The sequence below is a fragment of the Misgurnus anguillicaudatus genome, chromosome 25 (genome assembly GCF_027580225.2).
Source record: "Misgurnus anguillicaudatus chromosome 25, ASM2758022v2, whole genome shotgun sequence".
In the NCBI taxonomy this organism is placed as follows: domain Eukaryota; kingdom Metazoa; phylum Chordata; class Actinopteri; order Cypriniformes; family Cobitidae; genus Misgurnus; species Misgurnus anguillicaudatus.
The window spans coordinates 20,051,407-20,073,184 of record NC_073361.2 but is presented as its reverse complement, the minus strand read 5'-3'; the positions used below and the strand labels follow the sequence as shown (position 1 = coordinate 20,073,184).

General features: G+C 36.5%; 2 protein-coding genes across 4 annotated transcripts in view; one reads left to right on the top strand and one right to left on the bottom strand.

Moving 5' to 3' along the window:
• Positions 1-289: 289 nt before the first annotated feature.
• On the bottom strand, positions 290-9,532 carry gars1 (glycyl-tRNA synthetase 1). The gene is made up of 17 exons (XM_073864202.1): positions 9,296-9,532; positions 8,501-8,602; positions 7,892-7,994; positions 7,627-7,768; positions 7,448-7,536; positions 3,541-3,617; positions 3,209-3,353; positions 2,954-3,104; positions 2,683-2,845; positions 2,428-2,592; positions 2,239-2,345; positions 2,006-2,152; positions 1,827-1,912; positions 1,217-1,326; positions 1,027-1,120; positions 755-945; positions 290-672 (listed from the first exon to the last, which is right to left on the bottom strand). The coding sequence occupies exons 1-17, from the start codon at positions 9,530-9,532 to the stop codon at positions 547-549; spliced, it is 2,235 nt and encodes a 744-aa protein (XP_073720303.1). The 3' UTR covers positions 290-546.
• Positions 9,533-9,555: 23 nt separating this feature from the next.
• ctdspla (CTD (carboxy-terminal domain, RNA polymerase II, polypeptide A) small phosphatase-like a) overlaps positions 9,556-21,778 on the top strand; it is a 37,047-nt gene continuing 24,824 nt past the window's right edge. For 2 of the 3 annotated variants that reach the window (XM_055181599.2, XM_073864203.1), the window contains exon 1: positions 12,583-12,995. In XM_055181599.2, the coding sequence (XP_055037574.1) occupies positions 12,920-12,995 (76 nt within the window). In that variant the 5' untranslated portion in view covers positions 12,583-12,919. Of the gene's footprint in view, positions 9,590-12,582; positions 12,996-21,778 lie in introns of those variants that run through there. The other variant, XM_073864204.1, reaches the window with a different exon arrangement.

The following is a 21,778-nucleotide window of genomic DNA, read 5'->3' as shown; positions in this document are numbered from 1 at the left end:
AATTAAAAAAAGAAGTATATAACTTTTTACTAAACCTCTGTCTGTATACAACACAACGTGATTTGGTTGATTTTTTCATGTGCTAACTAGTAGCTAGTTTAAAATGTTGTAGTCTATAGTTTAAAACTACCTTTAATTCCTACCTGGCATTTGTCACTCCACCTACAGATTTCTGCTTTATAAGAGAAAATCTATTTTTTGGCAGATGCTACTAGTGCCACCTTGTGGACAGTCCATTCTGTTCAGTAGATATTAGTATTATAGATAAATTAAATCACTAAACAAACTCTTATGTGTCCAGAAAGTGCTGGTTTGATTTATTTGACCATATGCATCTTCATTTTTATCAGCTCATAAACAGGAATGGTAAAATCTTTTTACTAGTACAATATCATAATTACAGTCATCCCTTTGGGTCCTTGTATATAGATTCCTTGAGTTTAGAGGTGAACTTAGTTAATGTGGTACACAATAAATGCATAATGTGCAACTGATCGATTGGATCCTATGAATGAAAATAATGTAAAAATGTCCATGTCTAAAAGTCTACTCCTCTGCCGTCTCCTTTTTGCTGGTTTCCTGGCCCTCAAAGACGGGGTACTTGGTCTCCACCTCCCCCCATGTGATGGTACCATTGGCCAAATCACGAATGATTTCTGGCAACTCGCGGACCTGGAATTAAAAGCGTACGCATTAGCAAAAAAGTATGTGTGCTTTTTCCAAGTAAAACTTGCTTTATATACACGCAAATTACCTCAGCTCTGATCTGTCTCATGGAGTCCCGGTCTCTCAGGGTAGCTGTGTGGGGCGTTTTGTTGACCGTGTCGAAGTCGATGGTGATGCCGAATGCCACACCGATCTCATCTGTTCTAGCGTACCGTCTTCCGATAGATCCTGAAGAATCGTCCACCTTGTGCGAGACGCCATTCCTGGTAAGAGCTTCGGCTGTAGAGCACAGCAAAGCATTAATGGAACATTACATTTCATTATTTACATTAATAATTAACAAATTAATATGTTACTTACATAATTCTCGAACAAACGGCATGAATTCCTGATTTTGGCTCAGTGGAAGGACAGAGCATTTGTATGGTGCAACAGTGGCAGGTAAGCTGAAATACTAAACAAAGAAACAGAACAGATCATAAAGATAAACATAACCATAAAATTGTCATTAAAATGGATATAATTACTGAAAATATCATATTATATTTACCGTTCTTTGTTCGTCACCCTCTCTGATGCGGAATGTGTGTTCGAAGATGGAGTACATGATTCTTCCGATGCCGAATGAGGGTTCGATCACATTAGGAACAACCTCTTCAACTGTGGAAGACATCAGGTTTAATTCTAATGCCAATTTGAATATTTCTCTATGTTGAAGGGGACAAATTATAAAAATCGGACTTTTTCCATGTTTAAGTGCTATAATTGGGTCCGCAGTGCTTCTATCAACAAGAAAATGTGAAAAAGATCAACCGAGTAAATTAGTTTGGTAAACCATTCTCTGCAAGCATGTGAAAAAATAGCTCATTGAAATTTGGAACCCCTTGTGATGTCAGAAGGGGATAATACCACCCCTTAATCTGCATTATCCAACTACAACACTGCCATTTAGTGCAGAGATCAGCTCATTTGCATTTAAAAAGACACACCCAAAACGGCACACCTACAAAGTGGCAATTTTAACATGCTATAATAAATTATCTATATGGTATTTTGAGCTAAAACTTCACATACGTACTCTGAAGACACCAAAGATTTATTTTACATCTTAAAGTCTTGTGAAATGTCACCTTTTAACAGAAAGACAAAATTTATCTCACCATGCAGGGTCTTCTGGAACCTCTTGATGGTCACCATGTCCTTGGTGAGTTTGAAAGTCTTGCCCTCAGTTTCAATGGTGAACTCACTTTAAATTATATAAAGACATTATGTTTTTACATAAATTTCCCCCAAAGACACTATACATTTCAATGTGCATATTGGTTAGAGAAATACTAACCCATTCTCATTGAGAAGTTTCTCTTGTTCTGTGATATAACATTCATCACAGATGGCAAGGTACTCCATGGCAAGCTTGGCATCTTTCTTGTATGCTTTGCCGATGGCTCCTTTGTTTGGCTCAAACTGAACAACATTTACAACTTTGTGTGAAACAGTTAAGGAATGTGCCGCCAATATAAAACTTATAGTAATCTTTAAACAAAATGTTAATGCATGAAATAGAAGGATATGGGTTCCTTTAAGGGTTTCTCAGCAACCAGAGGGACTTTGGTGGCCCGGGCATGGCACAAGAGATCATAACATGAGCGGTCAGCACACCCTACAATCTCAATCCATCCCTGAAACACAGCATAGTACAAACGCACAATTAAAAAAAACATGTGCAAGTCTTGAGGTGATCTTCAAAGCAAGTGAACTTACATAAGAGGTTTTGGTCTCAGCATCCCAGCAGTCACAGGCATAGTGGGCCATCTCATTATCCATATGCTGACGGAAACGAAGCTTGTCCTTTGCCACGCCCACTTTGATCAGATAAAGGTAGATCCTTCCGATAAAGTAGCCTAAGACTGAGTTGTTAATAACTCCCTAGAAAAGAAACACACTGAATCTTAAGTACAACTGATCCTCTATTCACAAAAAGTCATGATTTACAAAATAAATGAGATCATTCCTGACCTGCTCCACTGCATCTCCAAGTCTCATTATATGGGCGGACTGCCCACTGGTTTGTGCTTTGGAAGAGTAAAGCAGGATTTCAAGATCGGCTACGTTGGAGAACTTGGAATGAATCTTTTCATTCGGGTCTACAAAATGCTCAATCTCAGCCATTGTAAACTCTCTAAGAAAACAAAGCATCCACATCAGTACTTCATTTATAATCCTAATGAAACATCCACATAACTATTAATAGCATCAGGCTGTTTTCAAAGAATGCTATAACCCACACCTGACACGAATTAAACCAGAGCGAGGTGAGATCTCATTCCTGAAGGAATTTCCGATCTGGGCTGCAGCAAATGGCAGCTTTCCCTGGTTGAACTCCAAGAGACGTTTAAAGTTGAGGAAGATTCCCTGAGCAGTTTCTGGTCTTAGGTATCTGAGGAAAAAATTCAAACTAAATGAACTCCAAGGAATGCAATGCATTATATTTCTTTAGCTATTTTACAATGTTAATGAGGACCAGGGTGCTCCAAAACGTATCCGGTCATGTTACCGCTAGGTCCAATGGATGTTTGGAACATCAGGTTGAATGAGATGGGAGGTGTAAGATCATTTCCTGTAATGGGAGACTTGACATTGTATTGCACAAACAAATCTGCCAACTCCTGCTGAGTATAATTATCCATCTGAAAAAAGCAGAAGAAAACTGATGAATAAAATAAAAAAATAAATAAATACTTATTCCTCTGAGAAACAGTATTACATCTATTAATCCACACCAAAGGGTTTCATTCTTAGAGGTTAGTTATTTAAAGTTAGATCAGTTATCACTGCTTGCTTTAGTGAATAATATCCCAAAGATGTCAAATATACCTGAGTGATGACATTTTCCATCTCACTTTTCTTTTCTGCAGTACATTTCTTGTCACTCATTAATTTCTGTAGATGAGCTAAAGACACAAAATAAAAACAAGATCTGTATTAAACATTACATCAAACAGGGCTTTATTTGAATTTATTACACGGCTCTCTGGAATACTTGATTCTGATTGGTCAGTTGAGACATTTGCAGGTTCGTTCTTTTCAAATAATAACCGCTCCAAAGTAATAACGCATAGCCGGTACTACTTGTAAGATTTAAATCGCTCCGTGCCAATAAAGATTACTGTTTGGCGCCATCTTGTGACAAACATTGGACAACCACAATTAAGAATGGATAATTTTGACATTAATTTTAACATGTACGAAAAAAAAAAAACATTTAAACAGTGGATAGAAGAACGAACAAAGACAAGACACAGAGAGCTTATTGAACTTGACAAAATAAAACATGACAGCTACGAAGCCAACACACAAAAAAAATACAGAATGAGCATTAAAACTTCTCAAAGACTGGCTAAAAGAGAAAAAATGGAGACAGACAAGTATGAAGCAGAGGATCTTAATAAGGTATTACGATCATTTTATGCATCTGTGCAAAGTTTTGCGGAAAGATAAAAATGTTAATTTAAAACAAATATGCCAATAAAATGTTTCAAATTAATATTCATGTCCCGTTTTTTTTCTTATATGGCAAGTAGCCGTGTAATAAGCGGGATAATGTAGAGGCAGCCGGTAGTTATCGGGAAATAAGCCCATTCAGTGTGATACAAGACCCTCCGCTTCGCGTCGGGTTCTGATCACACTGTCGGGGCTTATTTCCCGATAACTACCGGCTGCCCCTACATTATCCCTTACATATGAAGAGTTTCATTGCAAAACGAGATAAACACCGTTTTTTTTAATTGTTCAGAAATCGCGTTTTTTGGATGTGCATTCCAATTAATTTCAATGCAACTGCAGTTGGTTTGTTTTGATTTAAAGCCTTCATAACTTAAAAAATACAGCTAAGTAGCACCATAAAACAAAATAACATGATAACATAATAATAAACATGTTTTGACAAAAATGTTAAAAAATGGATTTATCTCGTTTTGCAACGAAACTCTTCATATACAGTAATGTGCAAAAGTTTTAGACCACCACCAGCTTTGTTGTTTTAGCAAAGTTTTAATGACTTCCAAATTGCTTCTTCAAAAAAAAAATCCAGATAATTTACTCACCCCCATCAGTCTGTTCTGTTTTTTAAAAGGAACCGGAACTGCACGTATGTGATGCATGGGAGCAGTCACTTTAAATAGCCTTAGCTCAGAAATATTAATTACGTTGAGCCACTGTTTACAATCATGCGACCAAATGAACGCAGCTTACCACAAAAAAATACATGCGCTGCTGAGGTAAGCTTTGTAAACTTTGTGCCAAACATGTCTAATAAAAGGAAATCAAAAGTGTGGATTCTAGGGCTGTTGACGGTACAGTGCGACCCGCGGGGGTGTCCACGTCACAAATTATGAAAAATATAAAGTACAGTCTCTATATATCTTAATCCTGGTTACATTTCAAAATGTATGCATTATATATAAGCCTATATGTATCAAGTACTGTACAACTAATGTGACAAAACACTTGCTCCAGCACATAAATCTCAAATCACACATTTGAGAACTACTGCTGCTAACATGTCCACTTCACAAGGTAGGATCTTACGAGCAACAGGAATAAATGATATTGTGACTGAAAATATGAATTCACTTTACATATAAAATTTTGACAGTGATTAATAAACACAAATAGAATTGTTTAAGTATTGTGCATTATTAAACATTTCTTTTATTATATGGAACTGGATTCGGAACCGGGAATTGAAAAATTTCTTCGCACCCAACCCTACCCTCATGTCATCCAAAAAGGTTGATGTCTTTCTTTGTTCAGTCGAGAAGAAATTAAGTTTTTTGAGGAAAACATTCCAGGATTTTTCTCAATTTAATAGACTTTATTGGACCTCAACAGTTCATAGTTTGAATACAGTTTAAAATTAGAGTTTCAATGCTGCTTCAAAAGGCAAAACAATTATAATTTTTGACAAGAAAAATACAAAATAACCACAACTTCTACGTCTTGCAGCAACCGTGCACGTATTGCGCAAGCATGTCGAGGTCACACATGACATATGCGAACTACTGCCCCAGTGTTTACAAGTGTAGAGAAAGAGGACCGTTCCGACGTTGATATATGTGGAACGATACTAATTAATGTCTTTGTGTCAGTTGATTGTTTAAAATAATCCGCAAATGTGCGTTTCACATATGTGACGCGTGACCTTTTGCTGTGCTTACGCAAATGCATAAGTTCACGCTGGCACGTCACACGGCCAGTACAAGATGAGAAGGTGTGGTTTAAAAGTGCTTATTTTTTATTTGTTTCACTAGATAAGATCCTTGTGCCTCGCTTGGGATTGTTTAGAGCCCTTTAAAGCTGCTTTAAAACTGCAATTTTAAACTGCATTGAAACTGTTGAGGTCCAATAAAGTTTATTAAATTTAGAAAAATCCTGGAATGTTTTCTTAAAAAAAAAAAAAAAACATTTATATCTTCTTGAATAAACAAATAAAGACTTAAACAACTTGGATGACATGGGGGTGAGTAAATTATCAGGATTTTATTTTTATGAAAGTGCAATATTCCTTAAACACACTTTGAACTCTTTTGGGTAAACTGAAGTCCTAAAGACATTAGATTTGAATTTGGTTCCTCCCATTGCTCAAGTGTAACACACTTAAATACTTGACACTTCAATTTGTTTTGTTTTTTAATACTGCATACAAATGTCCTGTATTTTCTGGTTGTATTTTAATAAAGGGACTGATAAATAATTATATAGTCACTAAACTATTGCAAAAACAACAAATCTAATGGTGGCATGGTAGACTTTTGCATACTGTAGCTGATGAAGAAATAAAAAAAAGTGTAAACCAAACGTCATTGTTCAACAAACTTTCTCTTTATTACTGTCTGTCACTAAAATATGTATCAGTAGATTTAAGGTATGACTAAAGCTGTCAAGTAACCCTGGGCAGCCGGTTCCCTTATCACACATTTCTCTAATCAGGAACATTTTGGTAAACATGCTAATGTTCAACACCACAAACAAATACAATCCTTTATGTGGGTGTGCGTCATACTGCAAATTTGTCCGAATGGTTAACGTACTAGACATACTAGACTGGTTTCTCATCACGTTACTCGCTCTAGATAACTTGCAGGATTTAACTTTGTGTCGTGCGAATTTTTAGCTTGAGTTGAAATTTTTTCAACTTGGCCGAAGATGCGTTTGAGGCGAATAGCGCATGTTTTCCCGGCAAACGCGCCCCCATATTGCGTCATTCGCATCACCCAACGCTAGGACGCCTCTGATCGCGTCTTTGCATTGACTCTGTATGTAATCTACTCACGCAAATCGTCGAACTTGCGTGTGAACCCACAGTAATACAGTGGTTTTCAAACTGTGGGATCAGATGGGTCGTGCAAAGTCACTTGGTTGTTGTAGTAACACAAAAAAGTGTTTTGTATTAATGGCAATGGTTTTGATTTCAGGTATTTTGAGATTGCAATTAATCGTACATTTAATTCATACAATGACAACGAAAATATAAACTACTCTCTTATGAAAGAGAACAAATTTCTTTTCGCATTTCTAAATGTATTTTTTCTGCATATTTCTATAAAAACAATTATGGGTTCTGAGACAGATACCGGTCTAAGTGAGTCATGGCATGAAAAAGTTTGGGAACCACTGGTCTAATAAAATCAGCCCCCCCCCCAAAAAAAAACCTTTGCGATTCTAACAAAATGTTAGAATTACTGTTGACCCACAAGTTATTGTGTTAAGAAAAAGATTGTACCTTTAAGGAGATGATCAGCACGGAAACACTCTCCATTTTTGACATCCTTAACCATGTAGTCAGCAAACTTATCCACATGCCCTGATGTTCTTCAACGAAACACACAAAAGCAATAAATCCAAGTCCTCCAGAGACAACAAACCATATGATGAACTAATATACTTTCAAAAACCACTCACTTGAGAACAGGTTCGGGTGTGAGCATGGTGCAGTCGATCTCCAGAATCTGCTCCTCTTGGATAAAGTGCTGTCTCCAGACCTGCAGTATGTTGTTCTTCAGAGCGCAACCCACGGGGCCGAAATCATACAGACCACTTACGCCTTACAAGCACAAACAATATATTAGATGATTATAAATATTCCAAGAAAAAATATTTTAAGGATAAAGGTAAAATTAAAACTATTTAAAAGGCGCATTAATGGAAAAACTGGACAAAAACACACCTCCATAAATGGCAAATGCTTGATCATAGAAGAACCGTCTCTTTAGAGTGTCCTCCATTTTAGTTCTGTCCACTATGTCATCTTTTGGCTGTAAGGAAAGCTCCTGCAAAACAGACATGAGTATGAAGTATTACAATAGGACACATAAAACAAAATAGTAGTTGACCGATAAGGTTTATTTTAATGACCGATATTGAGAAAGCAATGTGCCAAATAGCTGATATGAGGCCAATATAATACAAATGAAGAGCTCAGATGCAAAGCCTTTAAACACCACATCTGTCAAAAATGAAAATTATATTAACTGAATGCTCTCGGCACGTATAATACGTTAATCAAATACTTTCACAAAAATCTACTTAATCCCAGCCTCAAGTCATTGGGAAATACTGCTGTGTTGGCAGAGTCCATTAAGAATCTGATCAAAAAAATGCTTGTTTACAAGTAAACATGTCAGATGCACTTTTAGGGTTTTGCATCTGAGCTCTTCAAATGTTATTACAGTAAATGAGTGATGAACAGAAAACTGGTTAAACTAAATGAACATTTATTATGCACTCATTTATTGACATTTATATTAAATTGTTCAGCTCCATAACAACTGCTCACCTTTGCCTCAAGGATTTTCTTGCGAGCTTTGAGTTCTGCTACAGCCTTAGAGACATCAACATCAGGAGCATTGTCTACCTTCAGCTGACGGACAAGATCACCCTATGGAAACAGTAAATAAACAACCTATTCAAATGGCTACCTTAATGTATTTGCACTGAAGTTTTTTTTTGGCAATGTGCCATGGTATTGCACTATAGTCAATATAGTATAATACTGTGTTTAATATTGAAACACTATCATCTATACACTTATACCATGGAAACAGCCATGTACATTTAATAGGCTTTATTTATATCCGTGTCACATCATTTTTGGACGTCATAGGGACATCCCACGCTATCTTGGTAGGGAGCTAAATCCTAAAACTAGAATCCGGGTTACACTGCACCGAATGGATCAATATCTTTTCAGAAATATTTCAGTTCTGTTTTAACTCAAACTGTGTGTATGGTTGTGATTGTGGATTACTCCACCCTCGGTCTCTTGACTGTCAGACCGGCTCATATTAAACGTGGCACTGACAGGACTTTTATATCCAGCTGAATCATCCAGCAGTATAACCACAAATATAATGCTCTTCCTGAAATATCGCCTTTGCAAAAATGCACATCGTAGTATTTTAGAACAAGCCATTTAAACTAATTTGCATAATGTATAAAGGAGTAATAGTAAATGAGGGCCATAGCCTTCAAATATCAATTGTGTTAAATGCAATGCATAACGTTAGACCTTCAAACACAATATAGGTGCATGTTATTTATTTGCGTAGTAGATTTTAAAAATCTGTTTTACCTGCTCCTTTACTGCCAGCCTCAAAGGAGCCAAAATCTCTTCAACGTTGCCATCCATATTCTCAAGCCACGCGCTTATCTTTCTCTTCTTACACAAACAGGAGGACAGTGAGATCGGTCTGACAGCGGGGAAAACCCACAGGAGTATCGGACTGGATCTCGGAACCGAGCGGACGGTAACGGTCTGTATTCCGGTCCTCAAGAGGAGTGCTGATGTTAGGCACCGCAAAGACAGCATGGACCGAAAGGAGGAGCAGCGAATCGCGGAATTGAATGATGAAATCCCCAGAAAAGAGTAAGCGAGGCCGAGGTTTCAAGTATGCACTTTCGTCATAATTTTAGTGGGTGCTTTTAAATGAATAACGGCAGATTCGCTACTCTACTTTTATACCTAAATTTACCAATTATTTTTCCTGTAACTAACATTTTAACTGCTTTTGTTAGAAAGCATTATTTCTATTTCAATACACGAAGCAAAGGTTCAAATTAATTGTTATAGGTTTTAACAATTTCTTGTTGCATTTCAGATCAAACATAAAAAATATAGAAATAAGGAAAACAATAATATAAAGCCAATTATAAAATACATAGTATTATAATGTAACTAAAATTAATTGTTCTCTGCTTAAACATTACTCTTTGATCCAACACAACAACTTATTTAGTCAGTCTAAAAGTTATTTACATTTATTTCAGTCTAAAAATTTTATGCCAAGTACGGTTTTATATTTGTCCACAAATTATACAATAAGAGCATATCTTTAGATTCAACTATTATATATAGATATATATATATATATATATATATATATATATATATATATATATATATATATATATATATATATATATAGTTATGTATATATATATATTGTATGTATATATATATATATATGTATATATATATATATTTTTTTTGTTTTTTTGGAAAGATAATACTTTATTAATTTAAAGCACCAAATCCACTAAAATGTAAAAACTGCAGTGCTTTGTACTTTTATATTTGGCCTGTGAATGATTTATATTCTCTATTGGTACATTACCACAAAATAAAACTATGACAGAGTACATCTAATACATGTTATTAATCATTGTGAATATGTGCAGTGGAGCAGTCATACCCTTAGTGAGACTAAACAGTTTACAAGCAAAATCCAATAATGAGGGACATAAAGAAATGTATATTGTAAATGCACATTTTGCTTTAACCATGTTGTCCTGTTGTTGATTTTCAATGTCAAGTGTTATTTCCCAAGTTTGGTTTATAGTGCCAGAATAAAATTATTTATTATGTTTTGACCATTTACAACATCGATTTAGTGTTTTGATGCATGTAATAAATGTGGTTGTAAGCATCAATCTACCACCCTTTTGACCCTAAAGGACACATTACAGCATTTGGATAAGACAAATGCTCTTGGGATGATACATTACTGTACCTAATAATTGTACCTATTATGCATCACTTGTGTTGTAACATTGTTAAATTTTAGATAAAAGTATTTGCTGAATGAATAAAGCTGACCGTTAAGCTTTTGTCCATCATATCTTCAAAGATAGATGAGATGGCAAAATAATTAGTTAGGAGGATCTGATGCAATATAAGAGAATAGCAAACTCTAGATGGTGCTCTAAGTACATGCATAATTCAACTACAATCCAATTAACAATTTACCACTCGGCCACAAGATGTCAGTACAGGCACACATTGGAATAATGCATGCTAGGCAAACGCACATCTATTAATCCAGTATATCCATTGGTCTATTATGCAGCCATTGCCACAAGGCAAGCATATAATTATTAGCCTGCAATGCAAAAGTTCAGAAGAATATTTTATTTTTATATGAGTGGTAAATGTGCTGTTTTAGCAAAATGTAAAGTTCAATTTAAAGTCCAAATTTTATAAAGTTAAATTTATTTATCAACTTACAAAAGACCAACAACCCAAAGCTGTAATATATTTTTATATATTACTGTAAATATGCTGTTGCAACTATTTATCATTTACACCGTTTGGTGCACAAATAGATGAGATCCAAATGTAAATGCTGTAGTTAAAGACTGCATCACATGGACTCTTCTTATTAAACATTAAGATCAAACACCCACATTCATAAAATATTTACCTTTCTCTCTCTTTCCCCTCCATTTCTATCTCTCTCTCTCATTAAAACCTTTCTGAAATCTCAGAAAGTTCTCTTGTATCACCAGCAAAACCTTTTTTGTTCATGTATAGTAGGTGGGAAACCCAGTGAAATGTGGTAAGGCAATACGGAAGGAGGCTACTGGATTAAAAAAATGTAAATCTATATTTTATCTAAAAATACAAGTGGGGTGAACACATTGAACACCATGTGATTTTTTTTGGGGGGGGGGGGGGTGGCTCCTTGTGCTTTTTAAATACTTATATTGAATTTCTAATGAAATCCAATCTGTCACTTCAGGATCAGAATTTTATTTTGAATGTTCTATTTACATTTTGATGAAATATATATATCTTTTACAATGTTTTGCATTAAATTTGCTTGAAAATGGTTCAGTTGTCAAACAGTTAGTTGTTATTTCTGTAAATCCAAATATGGGATTTAACCCCAAACTGTGCAAAAAGAATTCTTCCTTTTTAATCACTCATGAAAAAATACTGTAGCATACCGTATTATACTATAGTAAAATTCCTACTGTAAGACACTATAATGTGTTTGAATCTTACTTTCGAGTATATTAAAAGTATGCTATAGCAGTGGTTCCCAAACTTTTTCAGTGTGCAGCCCCCCTTGTGTACAGTGCATTTTTCGCGGCCCCTCGAAAGAAAATTGATGACAAAAACAGTTTTAAAATGTAATATTTTAATTAAACAAAACAATTACACAGAATTCATGATAAATGAATGTATTTTATAAAATGTCATTAAACTGGGGCCCCCTGGCACCATCTCGTGCCCCCCAGTTTGAAAACCACTGTGCTACAGCCTTTACTACATGCTATAGATTTACTATAGTTAATACAACAGAAAATTAATTGGAATATACGTTTACAATGTGTTGTAAATAGTATATTACGATTTTCTTAATATAGTAGTAGTACTCATGTGGCATTCTTGTTGGATACTGTGAGGAATACCAAGTTTTGTAACTACACATACAACTAAGTAAGTGGTATTTTTGCAGGAAAAATATCACGGTTGCCATTGCCATACATTTTTGTAAAGGGTAGTTTCAGACGGCCACACGGCGCGCACCCGCTCTCTCTCTCTCTCTCACACACACACACACACACACACACACACACACACACACACACACACACACACACACACACAGCGGGAGAGAAGAGCGACCGCAGATCATCTCTTTGTTTTTACACTCTCAGTCCCTGATCTCCACAGACCTCAGATCAGGCTAGAGCTGAAATGTCGCCGATTCCCGCCATTTGACAGGAGTTTTGCTCGTGCTGCTCACATTGATCGCTGTACGTTGTATTTTTATCTGTATGCCCTGTGGTAATATCGCCGCGCGCTGTATGGTGCGTCTGCCATCTGGACTATCACCGCTAGCTCGCTAGCATCACGCTAGCAAAAAATTAAAAAATATAAGTGACTGAGGAGGAATAAAATCCCGTTTCCATGGACAACACGTCCATTATTACCCAGGTAGCAAATCCAAAGGATGAAGAGATCCTTTCTTCTTGCCAAGAAAAAGGTGAGGCGATTCGCGGTGACTGTTTATTTGACTGGATGTTTTCGTTTTGACAGAGGAATCACTGCGGCTCTGTAACCAATGCTCTTATCAATTTATTTATCCATACGCTGTAAAATGCTAATCATATTTATTAAAATAATTACATAAATTATTTTATAACATTAATTTGAATCATGTTTTATATTTCACATTGCATCAATATTTCGATATCTTATTGTATAAACAAATTAATATTTCTAATAATAATGTGTCTCGTTTTCTTAATAATAATAATAATAATCATAAAATAATAGACTTTAGTCATACGGTTGCTCCTGAAAATGGCTTTTGTGTATTTAGCAGCCATGTATTTGACATGAACACATTGGTTGCAGTTGTTGTTTTCAGAGTAAACAATCTTTAATTATTGTACTGGATGACATCATTCAATGGCAAATCCCGAAATCAAACAACGACTTTTCTGGCTCTTGACTCGGTCTCTGTTCATATCTAATGATTTTTTTTTTGTAATGTAGTTATGTTAATGCTGTAAAAGAAGGCAATGAAAAGCATTGTTTGTTTGTTACTAAGACTGCCACAATGGATTAAACAGTCCTGAGGGCTTAATTTACTTTTTGATACTCAAAACGTTTTTGTTTTACTTATTTATTTTATTTTACTTGTTGATATGTTTTATCATTGTTTAAAGTGTTAACATACATAAAAGAAGCCAAGCTAATATAAAAATATGTAATAAATAAATAATAAAGTTAAGGCTATTAATAGAATGTGCTTTGGCGGGCAACTCACAGACTGTGTGGCAACCTGGTGCAAGACCATTGCTGTCTGTAAAAGTTTGAAAACAACAGCACTTTGGGTAAACAGTGTTACAGGTATTGTTTGTAAATAATGTGGATTCGGTATAAACAGTGTTTTTTTCAATCATAATTTGTTTAAAGTGAACTGGTTTTGCTTAACTGTACAGCCTGCGCTTCTTTTCAACTTCCAAGCAAGTCTGTTTGCAGAAATGTTGTTTCCTTGTTGGATGGAGGTCAAAATATTATGATAGCTTTAAAGCGCTCTGTCTTTTTTGATTTCTTATTGGATTCTCATTTGCAACCAATCTGAGATTAACTCTGCTCAATAAGGTTTAGTGAGTTTTCCCAGCAAATCAATATCTTATCCATCCTGACACTTTTCTCAAGTACTCCTGACATATTTTGAGTGTTGGTGGTCATCCAACTAAAGTGTTTTGCAGTTGTTTTAGTTCATGCTTTCAAATGCAGTTTCACATAAATATCTGATTGTTTAATAAGAGAGCCAACCTTCAAAAAGTTAGCGGTGGCTTTTTATAATTGATTCTATTATGGGTGGCAGAATAGAACTAGTTGCCAAGAGATATTTTAGTCCTGCATGGATCTTGTGCTTACATTCTGAAAAATGCGTAGGGAAAAAAGTGACAAGCCCAGCTGTTGGGTTAAATTACCGAAAAATTTTGACCCAACATTGGGTTAAAACAACCCAAGAGGACAGGAATTAGAGTAGTCCTAGACTAAAAAAATTTAAGTAAAAAAAATTAAGAGCTATCCAAACTGAACACAACTTGCACTGATACATCAGTACCCTTTGTTTTCCCTAAAAATGCACACAAGTAATGTTTTTAGTAAGGCATGTTTGTTAAAACTAGTTATGTTCCCTAATTAAACTAAGGCCTAGTCATGGCTTAAGCTAATCCCTGTCTGCGAAACCACCCCAAAGTGTTCAGTTCATCCATATTTGACTCAGCGCTGGGCTAAAAACTCTAAAGTGTACTCTAAAGTCAACACAATACATACACATTCATTTATTTTAATATATCAATCCTGTAAATCCTTTTTGTTTGACACTTTTATAAGAATAACTGCAGAAAATATTAACACTTTATAGCCACTTAGAGCACAAACAGATGGTTGTCCACATGTTGTGGAGGTTTAGCCCTGTCTTTGGGACATTAGTGATTTGTCCCTGGTCCCCTAGGGTGGAGAGGGTTGAATTACCAAAGGTACCTCCACTATGAGCAGTCTGACAGAAATCTCAGATGGCAGAGGAAACCCTCGCGTCTTGATTTCAGTATCATCCAAAAGCAGCTCAACATGCTTATTGATGCCATGGTGATGTTATAGTAACACCAAGCTGTGTCTGCAATCCTGTAGTTGGATTTAGTGATGCAATACTTGCCAATGCATTTGGAAAAAAATGTCATGGAGAATAAGTGCATTGCTCTATTTGTCACCCTGTCGTATTTAGTTTTTGATGAAGTGGCAAAGCAGGGGCCCTAAATTAATCTTAATTTATGTATGGCCATGTTTCATGACGGGTAATGCACACACGCGCAAAACAAGGTCTGGCTTCAACCCCTTTTGGAAGGGAATGGACCCCCATGGAAATATTAATTATTTGAACAAATTTTAAGGTGATTTGATGATTTAAAACAACTCTATTTAATATGGAAGGAAATATTGGTAGAAATGTTCACAAACGTATTCCTATTGTCCTTCTGAAGCATTGAGACATAAAATGGGTGACACCTTTGTTATCTGGTGACCTTATATACATTATTAGAAATGTAAAAGCAAGCACACTTGATTTAAAGCCTTGTGCATCCAGCAAATCCCACATGGTTATTTCGAGCCAGGAATTCCCACCACTGTGATATTCTATCGGATACTCCGAGCTTTCTGTGAGATTACATTTGAAAGGATCTCATTTAAAGATGGCACTGTCACTTTGCCACAGCTAAAAAGGATAATCAAGCATGGCTTTCAAGCTTTGTCATGCAGAAACACAACCTCCTCTCTCCAAAATGAAGCTCTGCGCACCAGTTCACTCATATGGAGAAAAGCCTTTCTAACACAGTGGCCTTGGATTTCAGCCACACTTGCTGAATATTTAAAAGCAAGATGAGGCTATTTTCAGAAACCTATCGGTTTCACTGTAAACAAAGAAGTGTCTAACAAATGCAAGTTGTCTTTTCATTGTGGCGCTGGTGTTGGTGCTTATGGATTGTAAGCTTATGCATTATGGATGGAGTTTAACTCCACTGGAATCTCATTGCTTGGAGTTTCGAGACAAACTCTGTCTTGTGTGCCACAGTTGATAAAGAGGATGTTTACGAGTTTGGGGTTGTGTCAGTACAAAACATAGAGGAAACAATGGATGAAGCGTCTGTTGTTAAAGGTTGACATGCTGTCTGCACAAAATATGATAGCATTTCTGTAACATTATGTAACATAATGTTGTGTACACGGCAGAAGCTACAGTAATTGAATTATTTGCGCAAATATATTACATACAAACTCAATGCAAATAGGCGAAAAAATTAGAGCCTGACCGATATATCGGCAGGCCGATATTATCGACCGATATTAGCCATTTTTCAAACTATCGGTATCGGCATTCATAATGGCTGATAAATTAATATTTAAAAAAAAAATGGAAACAGCCTTCAACCATGTTGTTATTTATCAGAACTTAACAGAATTTGTGTCCAGTCCTATTCAAAGTTATATTTATGAACCAAGTCTTTTAAAACTGGTAACTTTGATTTGGTTGTTGTTGTTTTTGTGTTTTTGTTCAAAGGCCTTTTTGTTTCATATCTTCAGTTTGTATTTTTATACATTTTATTTATCAGAACTTTAATATTTTGATGTTCATCTGTTCTGTTGTGACAATAAAAGTAACAATTTTCTTTTTAAAATGCATTATCATATTATTTTAGTTAAAACTCATAAATAAACCACAAATAACTAATGTTAGGGAAATCTGTTAATGTTTTGTTGCGCGTTTCTGAAATAAAAAAGAAAAAAATATCGGCCGATATATCTGATTTTAAAACCAACAAACATTTGTATCGGTATCGGCCTTCAAAATCCTTTATCGGTCAGGCTCTAGAAAAAAATGCAAATTCATGGAGGGTGATGCGTCTTCAGCGCAAGTTGAAAATATTCAACTCAAGATGAAAATTCGCATGACGTGAAATTAAATCCCACGAGTAATCTAGAGCGATGACTCTTCATTAGTTTCTTCATTATCAGTCTGTGATTGACGTTTGGTTTATGCAGCTTGTTGCAAAAGTCAAATATTATGGTTTATCATCTCTGTGCAGGCTTCACGGTGCAGGGGGATTTTTGGCAGATTTTAGCGTATTTGTTTTAAATGTGCATCCAAATCGTTGAGTGCCATAGATTTATTTAGCTGCGCAAGTTGTTTGACAGTGAACTTACCACTTTATTGAATTGTATTACGGAGATATTGCTTCCCCATTGTGCTCTGCTTTCTGTAAATACTTTATATGACCATCTGCTAATAGAATTCAGCAGGAAGAGATTCCCCAGCACTTGAAGACTATCCTGAGGCAGTCCTGATGGGATATGATTGAATTTAATCAAATGCACTGCAGTGCTTTATGCTTTGGTGTAGCGTTGCAGTCAAACTGACCAGCTTTGCTCTAATAAGTCTTGACTTTGTCAGGTATCATTGCACAAGTTGTTTACCTTAATCAGATTAGGAAGCGTTTGAGCATGGATGCTTATCAGCTTATGCTTTTTTGCCGTTCAAAGCTGCCTGGCATCTAATACAAGCTCACATTACACAAAGAATTTAGTTTCTTTACAAACCCTTATGCAACATTATAGATGTGCTTCACAACAGAAGGAAATATGGTTGCTACTTAATCTTATTTAAATCACTGTCGTTCTCTTCATTTAAAACACGGCTACCTTCTATGTAAATTAGGCCCGTTATTGTTTTATCATCCACCGAAAGCAGGAAGTTTATTAGAAACAGATGCGTGCATACGTTTTCTATAGATCATGGTCGCTTTAATTCATAGCCAGGCATTTATACAGATGCGTAGTTTAGTTGAGTACACTTTTATATCTTTTTAAAGAGCCGATTAAGGTGCCTGAATCATAATTGTGGAGAGATATACAGTCCAAATACAGTAAGACAGATTGTGGTTGTCTGCAGTGTGCTATATAGCATAGGCATTCACGACCAACCTGTCAGATTGGGAATTGTGCATCCAGCAGAAATAATTGGGTGTTTTTGTACTTGTTACCTGTCTTGTGCTGAAACACAGAGACTGTGCATGCAAATAAACACAGCTGTTAGTGGCTACAATGCATTCCAGCCTGAGCCCACAGGAATTTATAAGTATTTTACTTTTATTCGAACAATATGAATCGTAAAAGCACATACGATTATAGGATAAAAGCACAATTAAAGCCCCTAAAGCAGGTCGTACTTCAAATGCAAGTGGGTGATTCTCACGAAATTCAGACTTAAAAGGTGTCCAGGATCAGATTTTTTGACATATCTTAACATATGTTAGTGAAATTGGTTTGTCTCAAGATGCACACCAGTAATTGTTTTTTTGTAGGGTATGTTTGTAAAAATTACTTAAATGTCCTAATATAGCTAATGTCTAGTCCTGGATTAATCTAAACCCTGTCCGGGAAACCACTCCTAAGTAACTTTATAATGTATGAGGGTATACTGGGAACTACACTTGGCTATACGTAAAAATGGGAATCCAGCTCAATATGATGGTCAACCAGAAATATTGGTCTGCCCTTTTTAGGAGCATCAAGGCAGTGGGTGAACCTGATTGAGGAGGATACGTCAGGCATGTCACATTTTATACTCATTCATCAAAGTCGACAGTGTGTGAGTCAGCCCGAGCTGTACGGCAATGTTTTATTATTTGTACTTTAGATTTAGAATTCAGATTGGCTGAAAAAGGGTCAATACAGGTCCACTTTATCAAGTTAGTATTTCACGCCAGCATGTACAGCAATGGGGGAAGCGTGGCTGGATCTTGGAGTACTGTATTGTGTCTTTTCAGATTCAGCTTCTCAGAGGAGCTTTTGGGAAATTATGTGTACCAAACATCGGTCCCACCCATAACCTCTTAATTCAAACCACAGCTCTTCGGCTCTTTGTAGACGGGCTCTTCCTCCATTTAATTGTTAATGTCATCTCATAAGACGTAATCACAGAGGGCTTCTGGAAGACTGACAGAGGTGTTGAAAGGATGCCGAGTCTTCAGCTGGATTCTATCAGGGCCAGATAGAGTGAGTGGGCTTCATTGCCACTTGTGAAATGATACTGGCACCATGCTGAGTTCATCTCTCAATGGCACTGAATGTGTGTATGTGTTACATAAGTGTGAATAACTGTGTGTCAGCTTTCTGTATTTGGCACCTTAATAGACTTTGGGAGTTGCAGTTAAACATTTGCATTTAAGCACGTGTTTGTTTGCAGTTTATGCAGCAGATCACATTTCTCTGTGGGCACTTACCGGTCCCCTACACCCTGAGCACTTCTCTTTGTCAATATCTCTTAATTATATTTAACTATATTGCCATGGATGAGATCACTGTAATAGCTAAGGCAGGGCTCAACGCAAATAATTTTTTATACTGGCCGAGTCGGGGCAGTGGTTCAGGTTTTCACTTGCCCTGCCAAAAACTAAAAAAAAAGATTTCAGTGACTGTCACATATTTAAAAAAAAATAATTGTTTCCCAACTTTACCTGTAAACTGACGGCAACCTGTGCAAAACATTGCATCTTTTCTTTCGTCATGTTCTACCCAAGTAAATGTCTGCTTCCAATGTCTGCTTCTCTCGTTGGCCCCTGGTAGTCCTTTTTTAGCCCTGTAATGGGTTAACAGTGTCTTGAAACTGGAGGACTGCATTAAAAGTGAAGCTGACTGGAACTTGACCAAAACATGTTCTGATGATGTAGACCCTTTGTAATGCACAACCGCCTTTTGCATAAGATGATGTAATTGGCAGATGTGTGGTGGATGTGAGATGATTGCACACATTGAGTATTGCAAATACTAATCTGTTTTGTGTATACATTTCTTGAGTTGAACACACAGATATTTTATCAAAATTTTGTCGGCACATTGGCTTATGCAGGACTCAACATGTCTGAACCAATGGAATTTGGGACAGCATGAAGGTCAGTTAATTGCTATAAAATTTTCATTTTGGGTGAACTATTCCTATAATGCTCATTCTCTTTAAGAACAACCCACATCCCTATGTGTGTGAGGGAGTATTTAAACAGTGTCATTTTATATTACAGTAAGTTTAAAGTGAAGGTGAACTACATTTAACGGTGAACGTACCTCTTGAGAGTTATACAAAGAAGAGCACCAGTGCTTTAAGCAGTGTTGGGGAAGCTACTTTGAAACTGTAGGTAGATAAGTTTGGGTTAGGTTTTATTTAGCTTGGGTTAGGGTTACAGTTTGTTTCTTTAAGCAGGGTTCCCATGGTCCTTGAAAGTTTGTGAATCTGGTGGGGGGATTCAAGGCCCTGGGTAGTTTTTGAAAATATAGATACTGTTTGCTTTAAATGCTTATATCTTCTGTATGTGAATGTTGATTCATACCAAAATGCTTTTTTGCATAGTTGTGTTTGACCCATACAAACGTCTCTGGTTACGTATGTAACTGTTGTTCCCTGAGAAGGGAACGAGACGCTGTGTCTCCCTTGCCATACTTTCTGCATCCCTGTAACGCCGTCTTTGGCAATATTTCAGATAGCGATATACTTCCTGGCTCCCACATCACCCTGTCTTTGTCGTTAAGCCTCACCATTGGTTGAATTTGATATACACATTCAGACACACTTACTCTCGGAGGCGTCCTCAAAGTGTCACCGCAGTGACGCAGCACGAGTTCCCTGTAACAATGTATCTTTAAAGGTAACCAATGTAACCTTGCTCTCACTTGAAATGTGTCCCCACATTTAGTCCTCGAATTTGAGGGTATTGGACCAGGAAAGTCCTTAAGAGGTCCTTGAATTTGAAGTTAACTAAGGTGTGGCAACACTGTTTAAGAGACATAAACTTGGACAAATATGGCCCAGTGGAAATTAATATCTACATCTCTACATCAGATTCTGTTGTCATGATGCTCCATCACGGACATTAAATATGATGTTTACTCTACCCCTGCACGTTCTGTACGTAGCACACCTGACCTGTCAAATGTCTTAAAAATAGGCACCAGAGCAATGTTTGTGGTAGCCGTGGTATAAGCGGAATAATTGACTCCGGTCCGCATCGTGCCACATTACCACCTTGGGTGCATTATTTTTGAATAATTCAACGGCCCTTCGTCAATTATTCCTTACGTAATGAACAGTTTGAGTTTGTGATCTAAGAAAAGAAGATGACGCTGCTGAGCTCAGTCAGTGCGCTGCTGAAAGGCTGCAAGCAATGTAGAGGAAGCAGAAAATAATGTAGCATCTGGTCGCGCTACACTGCTACTTGCTGAAAAAAGTTAACTACTGTTAAAACTGAACTACCGTCAAGCTACAAAAAAATTTAGTTACTTTTAGGAGCGTCGCTACTTTAAGTTAAATGCTCCCCAACACTTGCTTTAAGGGAATATTTATGTATGCAAAATGCAAGATAACCCACGTTTACGCCACTGCAAGCACTACACTAATCTGCAGATGACCACTGCCATAGGACCCTTTGACTTTATTTAAAAGGACACTTTACTGTATTTAGATGTGATGGTCTTTATTCCAGTCATTGAGAATCCATCTGTCATTCCAAGCGATTTTATTGCATCAGAATTAGCTTACAGGCATACTTTTAAGTAAGATTGTCATTGTTATCGCAATGACCTTTTCTTAACAGTCCCGGGAGAATACACATGCCTCTAATGCTGTAATATCACAATAATCGAGACGCTGATACCGAATAAAAAACCGTATGGTGTGCAGAGGTGTTACATCTACTG